At 41.7% G+C, this 8,341-nt stretch overlaps 1 protein-coding gene across 3 annotated transcripts in view; it reads right to left on the bottom strand.

Moving 5' to 3' along the window:
- Nucleotides 1-554: 554 nt before the first annotated feature.
- Nucleotides 555-8,341, bottom strand: part of CALCR (calcitonin receptor) — a 181,368-nt gene continuing 173,581 nt past the window's right edge. For all 3 annotated transcript variants that reach the window (XM_030010291.2, XM_030010292.2, XM_030010293.2), the window contains exon 13: nt 555-3,881. In XM_030010291.2, coding sequence (XP_029866151.1) covers nt 3,660-3,881 — 222 coding nt within the window. In that variant the 3' untranslated portion in view covers nt 555-3,659. The remainder of the gene's footprint in view (nt 3,882-8,341) is intronic.

The raw sequence follows: 8,341 nt of genomic DNA, 5'->3' as shown, positions 1-8,341 counted from the left end.
GTCAGCTCCTTTGCTACTTTTTGATGCACTGATACATTAATTACGCATTTCTGCTGTTCCTGTGAAATGTATTAGAGACAGAACACCCTACTGCCAAGACATTGTAATTATTGAGGTCGTATCAGCATTCCCAATATTACTGTCACTAGTGTATGGTACCATTTATAAAGCAGAGAAATGAAATTTACCTTATGTATGCAATGACAACATTTCAAGCTACCTTGAGATGAGGGAAAATAGCATTTTCCATCCGAAAATATTTTGATTAGAAATTACTTGGTAAGTACCTCTAAAACACAGCCTTTCCTGGAAAGCCCAAGGGTTATGCCAACCCTAAACTCAGTATGTATGTTAGACCAAATTTTTAGTGGCTGCAAATCACATCCCTCCACTGAAACCAAAGCTGCCATAAAGACTGACATCACCACACAATGTTTCCACCACCTGAAGCTCAAACTGAGATCCTAAGCCCCAGACCCTGAATTTGGCTTTTGAGAGCATTCTACTGAACAGAGCAAGAAAATATCATTAGTGAAGAAAGAAAACAACCACTATAATGGCAAAGCATTTCCATTTTGTACATCCACACAAACATAATAGACTATGAAACAACTTTGCACTTACATGTTGTAAACATGTACATTATTAAAACCAACAGGTTCATTATTAAACTATATTAGGTACACTTCTTTTACAATCAGCTCATTTGCGTCTTTAGAAACTAGGAATGCCTTCTGAAGCACTCCTGGGAAGTGCAGTGTGCCCCAAAGCTATTCAGAAATACAGCATTCATAGCAGAGCCACTTTATTGTCTTTAATGACTAAATCCTGCACTTCCCGTTGTTCACTGGTAAAAGTAGAAATAGCAATATGTGAAATACTGTTGTCTGAAAAAAATAACCACCTTCGTATTCCTTGAAGTCTGAAAAATAGGTATGTGGCTTGAACAAATACACGTGATCGTATTTTCTTGTAAATGTTCCACTGGATTAACCATGCGATGCTCCGTTGGTGGACAGTTAGTTCTTGTTTCCCAGCTCCTCTCTCTTGTACGGTGGCAGTGCCAGCAGCTCGCTCCCCACTGGGGAGGAAGCTTCGGTGATGCACCATGGCTGTGTGCATATGCTGGTGGCACAAATGTAGCAAACCTCTTCCCTGCCAGGCATTGCCTCATGTATGGATAGTGGGAATTCAGTCCCCTCTCATAGTGCTGGGTTTATGTCTATCCCTCATGAACTCATTCCTGGAATGGACTTTTCCAGTGAGATGGTAATTCATGTAGGTAGACATGTGCAGCAGCCCTCCATTTAAAATTTACAAACGGATAAAGCTTAGGATCTAGCTGTGTCAGTGAAGAAAAAACTGAGCCCGGCTGAACACAATATTTAAAAATGGTTTCAAATTGCTAAGGATGAAATTGTCTCCTGTTTTTGAGGTCTACGTTGAACAGTATTGCCTAAGTCATTCCTGAACACCGAAGAGAGTTGTTCACCGCTCATCTAAGTCAACAGGGATTTGTCTGCTAATTTCAATAGAATCTGAAAGAGATTATCAAGGTTTATGGCAGGAGTAGCTTATGATCTCTTCCTGTGGGATTCTCTAAAGTGCGTTTTACCTTGTGGCATACAGACTGTCCTGCAGTCCTTCCTCAACACAGCTGCAAGGTTAAGGCCTCTGTCTGTAACCTCCAAAGTTACCTCAAAAGAATTGATATTTAGCTGAAGTGCCTTATTTCAGTTTTTCTCTTCTCTTTTACTATCTGACAAGATCTGGATTTACGACTGTTCTAACCCATGATATTTTAAGTATCTTATGAAGTCCTAAGGAGAAAAATCATTATGGATGGAAGCTCAGCAAGCAAATGAAGGAAAGGAAAAAATTTTACACCAACAGCAGAGGTTCCACATGAATGCAGCTGCAGTATACAGGATGGCATTTAGTCTCTCCCTATTCACCTGCCACGTAGGGCAGTTTTTACAACTCCCAGGTCAGGGCTGATATTTAGACATTTGAGATGAGCAAGTGTCACCACCGGCACCTGTGTCCTCCTCTGACCATGTCTTCCTGCTTGGGCTGGGGTTGAAGCATCAGATACAAGTGCATTAGCAGGCAAAACAAAGGGGGACTGATAACTTTCCAACTTCAGAGACTGTGATGAATATTTTGAAGTTGTTAGCATTTGAAATATCCCATGCACTTCTCAGCCAAAGGCAATGGAGTGGGAATCTGTAGGACAGTTTTTCAGAGAGATGCAAGAAGGAATGACACTACATTCATTAGACATTTTATGCATAAAACTCCCTAGGAGTCACAGCCCTGCAAAACTTCCTTGGCACTGCCCTTGCTCTTGCAGATTCTTTACAATTAGCTTCATGTGGGAAATTAATCTATTTCTTTTGTGATTTGCAGAACTTTTTCAGTGACAGTACTGTAACTTCTAACTGCAAATCAGCTTCTCCCTGACCTGATTTCTGCCTCAGTAATCACATAGAGACTCTAATGATGCTTTGAATGTGTGATAAAAGGTGCTTATTACTTACAAAACGGTACATTCATCATGTTTTCCTGATGACAGGCTCACACATGAAATCATCACCTTCAACAATTAGAGACTTAGAACAGCAACTAGATTCTAAAAACAGCTGCTTCCTGTGCTAAGACATTAGTTTCTCATTTCTTACCTGGGATCCTTCACTGGCGTGATCGTAATTTTATAACAGAGACAAGCATTCATCTAGCATTCATCTCAGAATGGCTATTAAAGAAAATCATAATTTCCAACCAAATTTCACAGCTTATTCAGAGTGAAAGAATTGTGCCTTAATGATGAATTTCTGGGCAGACTAATAGGGTAACAATTTTTCCTATAAATAAATATTCTCAACCTACCAGTAATGTTAAAAAAACCCTGGTTTGAGATGCCTTCAGGACTTGTGTGATGCAGCCTGAAGAACTGATCTGTTTCTCTGAGGGTGTTTGAGATCTTGGTATGCAATGACTATTACACCTTCATTTGCTTTATGCACCTGTTAATGGGATGATAATATTTTGGGGTATCCTTTGGGGATAGTAATATTTTGGGCCATCCTTTGGAGATCATCAAGATTTGAATATTTTGGAGTGACTCTTCTGTTCATTTGTTTGATTTGTCTTGCAATGTGCAAAATCTTTTAAGCAGTCATCGAGCTCATTAAAAGGGGAAGAATAAAGGACTGCAAGCCAGTTACATCTTGTGAAAGGTGATAGTTCAAAATCTAGTGTTAAAGAAAAGCACTGAAAGCACAAAGTGCTGAAAGTTTCCAATTGCCACATACTGGTTCTTTCTTTCCTATTTGTTATGGGCTACCTGGCACTGTTACTACTGTCGGATGGTCACTTCATATGGCCAGTATCAGGAGATGTGGAGATTACATAGCCTGGTGGGCAGGTCCATGTTCACTCCCTGTTGCAGCGCACAGGAAGAAATGCTGTTTCCAGGTCTGCGTCAGACTCCCTCTATGCCACTGCTGTCAGAGGCTGATGTGGTTTGAATATGATGTGTCCTTTCACCTGGTCTTGCCCTCTGACACAGTGGCTTGGATTTCCACACTCCCACCCTTCTCCCCACTTTGTTCAAAAGCAGAATGTGAAATGATGTGTTTGCAATGGCTGGTGCTTAGCTAAGCAGATGTCTCTCCAGATTTTAATGCAACAAGTTCAGAGTCCTCCACGTATCTTCCATTTAACTGTTCATTGTTGGAATCATGATGGTACAGGTAAACGGGGACCTCTGTGATTGACGTTGCAGTGTAGGAGGTAGATCGCGTGGAACAGTGCTCTCGCCGTCTTTGGCCCCACTGGGTTTTGTACTGTGTCCATTGCCTCTTCAAAGCTCCTTGTACCTGTTAAAGAAACTCATAGTTAGGGTGAGGCATAATCTAAACCCCTATAATTGTAGACATTTTAAAATATGCTGCAGGAAATAGAAGGAAATTAAAAGAAAAAAGAGAAGAAGAGAAGAGAAGAGAAGAGAAGAGAGGAGAAGAAGAGAAGAAAGGAAAAGAAAGGAAAAGAAAAGAAGAAAAAAAAGAAAAGAAAAGAAAAGAAAAGAAAGAAAAGAAAAAGAAAAGAAAAGAAAAAGAAAAAGCTCCAGGTCTAATTCCATCGGGTTCAGTCTACCTCTCTCCTCCCCTCTGCTCCCAGCTCCGGAAGCAGAAGCAGTTGCTCAGCTCTTGGCCTTAACTCCCTCCCTGCCTACCCTATGGCAGCAACTGCTGCTTGTGAAGAATGGGTACGGGTTAGCTGTTCCCATAAGAGGTAAATGTGGAACAGATTACTGCACGGGGACACAGTAGGATGCTATGGTAGGAGAAGGAAGAGGAAGGAGGGATGGGATTAAAACCCTTCTAATGCTGCAGCTGGATCCTTGCCCCTAGAATGGCTAATGCATTGTGATCCCTGAAGAAACTTAACCTTGAGTAAAACGGGCCATGAATGGCAAAGTGTAAGTACATTTCAAGAACTTGCCAGGGCTAATTTTGTAAAGAGAAAGACTTGGAGGATTAGTGCAGCTAAACAGAGATTTTGTTCTGGTAATTTAAGAGCAGGTTCTGTGCTGGCAAAAAAATAACACTGGTCACAGCCCTCTGCGTAGCAGAGATTTTCAACCTTAGGACATTCATCTTCTAGGAATAAAATATTTTATTCAACATTTACATTAAGACTGACGTTATATGTGGTGCTAGGATATGACTTAAGCTATTGAGTGCTGCCAGGGAATAAAAAGCCCTTCTCCAGCTGCACGTTCAGGTGCGCTGGCACTCGCTAGCTCCTTCCCAAAGGAAGCGTTGAGACATCAGCAGGGAGTGGGCAAACCCTGGCTCTGTTCCTTTAGATCAGCGATTCCAGCCAGCAAAATGTGAGAATAGGAGCAGTTTGCCATAATAATCTGCTGTAAATGACCACCCCTCCAGAGGAAGGCAGGTGCAGCTGAGGCACTGTGATGACAGGAGTGTCCCAGTGTTTCTGTGCTCCTGCTGAGGTGGACGTTGTATGTCATTTTTTGCTCAGGAAGTAGTCTGAAATCATTCTCTATGCTCTGTGCAGAACAGTGTCTTTGATTCATGTAGATGAATCTGAATGACTTTGAAATTTCCCAAGTCTCCACAATTCTAATCACTCTATTAATATGAATATAGTAAAATGTTATCTACTCAGCACCCACAGCTGCCTGCAAGAAAGCTGTTTCATGTCACGTAAGGACAAGGCTTCATAAGGAATTGCCATGAATCTGAGATGCTTACTAAGTGTACAGTGGGACTATGCAGCATGCCAAGAATGGATATTTCAATTGCTTTGGCTTTTTATTTTTAATCCAAGATGCAAGCCAAGGTATGAAGATTGATGCTATAAATCCTTACTCATGCAAGTAGTTGCACTGACTTTGGTATGACTACTTTCTTGAGTAAACAAAGATTTGCTGGACTAGTCCTTTAAAACTAACTGAAAACGATATCCATGCCCAGTTTCCAATACTAGCTCTTTTTTGCTATTGTTTAGCTCAAGACAAAGTAGTTAAGAGTTCTCTTCATTTGGAGAAATGTATTGCTATTCACCTTCTCACACATAAAGAAAAGAAAACAAATGGCTGAGTGTAGGTTAATTAGATATCAAGCATGGAAAAGGCATATGGTTACAACGGAACTCTAATTACTGGGGCTGTGAGCAAAGCTTATTATGCCAATATTGAGATTTAAGGTGAAATAGCTGCGTGCAGGGATGTTTCAAATCACAAATTTTATCAGTGAGAAAGAATTGCTGTGTGAAAGACTAATGTGGTTGTAGCACATGATACAGAAACATTACATGTGAGGTAAACCCTGTAAAGATTTTAGTCACTTTAAAATTGCCTTTTGATGTTATAGCATGAATATTGTAGCTCAGTCACCCTAGAAGCTATAGGGAAGGACCAGAAGAAGAAATCTTCAGAAGTACTAAGTCAGTGACTTTCCCCAATATCACACTGGGGCAGCGGCTCCTGGAACCTAAGGCTGGACACAATGAGGATAATGCAAGCACAGCAGCTCTGCCCGCCTGCAGCCATCTCTCCAACACCACCACCACCGTCATTAGCACCTCTAGCCATTGCACACCTCTGGCCTTCGCCTCTGCCCCTAAGTATTGAGTGTGTTCGCATTTCACAGGTGTTCATCCATTCAAATTAATCTCAGCATCCTCAGTGAAGGTGACAAGAACATGCTGTTACAGCCTTCCCGTTCCTCTCCTAGCCCCCTGCCCCTTGCATAGACCCCAAGGCTTTGATCTCTCTTGCACGGGGAGAAGAGCTGCTGTGAAGGTGATGAGCTCCTGCTGAGCTCTCAGACTGCTCTCAGTTGAACTGGAGTCTGATGGGCCACCAGAGCAACCATAGGTCTGGAGATGATAACACGGTTAACTGATGAGGGAAGAACAATGTCACTGAGTCTTACAAAGCCTGCCGTGAGGAGCTTATAGTTTTCTTCTCAGAAGGGAGTGACACTTCAATTGTATGTATGGTTGGGGACAGAACAGGCACATCTCTTCCAGTTCAGCCCATGATTAGGAGTGCCATTACTCAGGTTTAAAAGGCTGCACGGAGCAGTGACGGCATGAGGTCAAAGCAGCTGTGTTTTTATTCTCCACTGAACTGCTGGCCTGTATAAGAATCCAGCCACAAACGGATAATGGACAGTACAAGCTGCTGCGCTTGAGTAAAACAACATGTTCATCTAGATTTCTGCCATGATTCCAAGGATCTCAGATGATCATAATTCAGTGCCAACTAAAACTGTTCATGCATGGATTTTAAATGTGTAAGCAGCATTACTGAAAATCACATGCACAGCCATAACGTATTAATGACCAAAGAGGCTCCTGGGGACCGAGAGGGGCAGGATGATGCCTGCCATGCTTTCCACTGTGATAGCAGATGAAAGAAAGTAAAGTCTAAAGAAATGAAGAGCTTCAGTTTATTTACTCTGCTCTTCAGGACTTCAAAGACTTTTCTGTTCTCTATTAGCCATTCATGCCTCTTTGGCACACAAGATACATGGCTGGTTTTTTTTCAAAAAGACTTTCCATTTTGTTGGCCAGCCTTGCAGTCTAGAAGCAGTCTCAGGCCTGGAAATATGGTCTGGTGAGCAAACTATTGCAGAGACCTTGTATCATCTGTACAACACTGTTGTTGTTGGACAGAGAAACTACAGTGCTGCTGGACACAGATTTTATACGAAAATGCACAAGAAGATCTGTCATTTTAAAAGTCCAAAACAAATCCATTGTTTATGTGTTCTTCCACATGAATGCAGGCATTGGTACAGCTTCTTATTACTATTTTTACATTTCTTTCCGTAGATGGGGTCATGGTACTAAGTCAGGTTGGTGAGGTAGTAGGCAATGAATGCAATATAAAACACTGTCAGGTGGTACTGAGTTTAGCATTGTTTGTCCTGGCTAAACTTCATGTATTTCAGCCTTGAAGTTAAAGATTCCAGTAGGAAAAAGTAAATCCCAGAATATCCAGCCTCCTGTGGTACTAAAATTACTCTCCTTGCCCCACATCGAATTTTCTCATGAGAAATAATTTTGAGCTCTATGGCAGCAGATGTATACAGCAGCTTGGAAACAATCTCCTACCATGCCTGAAGACCAGACTGTGGCTTTGGTCTATGTCCTACTGCACACAGCAAGACTGGGGGAAGTTATCTCAGCTTAGTTCTCTTGGGCAGACAAACTCAGACCAGTGCTCCTTTTGGAAGGACCTAATACCATCTTAGCATTAGTCTGTTGCTGCTTCTCTGTAGGTTTTGTGCTTTATATATTTACACCTTGTGTAACTGCAGAAATAGATGGGACTTGGAGGAAAGGGGTCATAAACCTTTCATCTTCTCTTCTGGCAAAGCCCAGCCCAGCCCAGCTACTCCAGTACCTAAAATTGCTTGATGTTTATTGGAATGTGCTAATGCAAGTAGCACCAAACTGTCTTGATTCTGTATTAGAGAGGTGTCATCTTTGACTCCCTGCCCGCCTTAAAGGGAAATTCTAAAAAAAAAGCTTCCCTTATTGTCTAGTAAACAAAATTTCCTATAAGAAAATAACAAGAGGGTTTCTCAGCATCCCTGCCATTGACCATGTTAGACAGTCTGCAAGACTGAAGCAGATACAACAATTCTGAAAATGGGTCGAATGGTGAAAAATACCCAAGCACCAACAAAAATCACTCTCAACATGTTTGGGAAACCTGAATCCCCACAGCTGTTTGTTCTTACTGCCTGACACTGCTGAACATTTCTGATCAGCCACTCCACCAAAGAGTCATTAATCC

Source organism: Aquila chrysaetos, chromosome 3, assembly GCF_900496995.4.
Source record: "Aquila chrysaetos chrysaetos chromosome 3, bAquChr1.4, whole genome shotgun sequence".
Taxonomy (NCBI): domain Eukaryota; kingdom Metazoa; phylum Chordata; class Aves; order Accipitriformes; family Accipitridae; genus Aquila; species Aquila chrysaetos.
The sequence above is the reverse complement of the archived record's forward strand: the minus strand, read 5'-3'. Positions and strand labels throughout refer to the sequence as shown.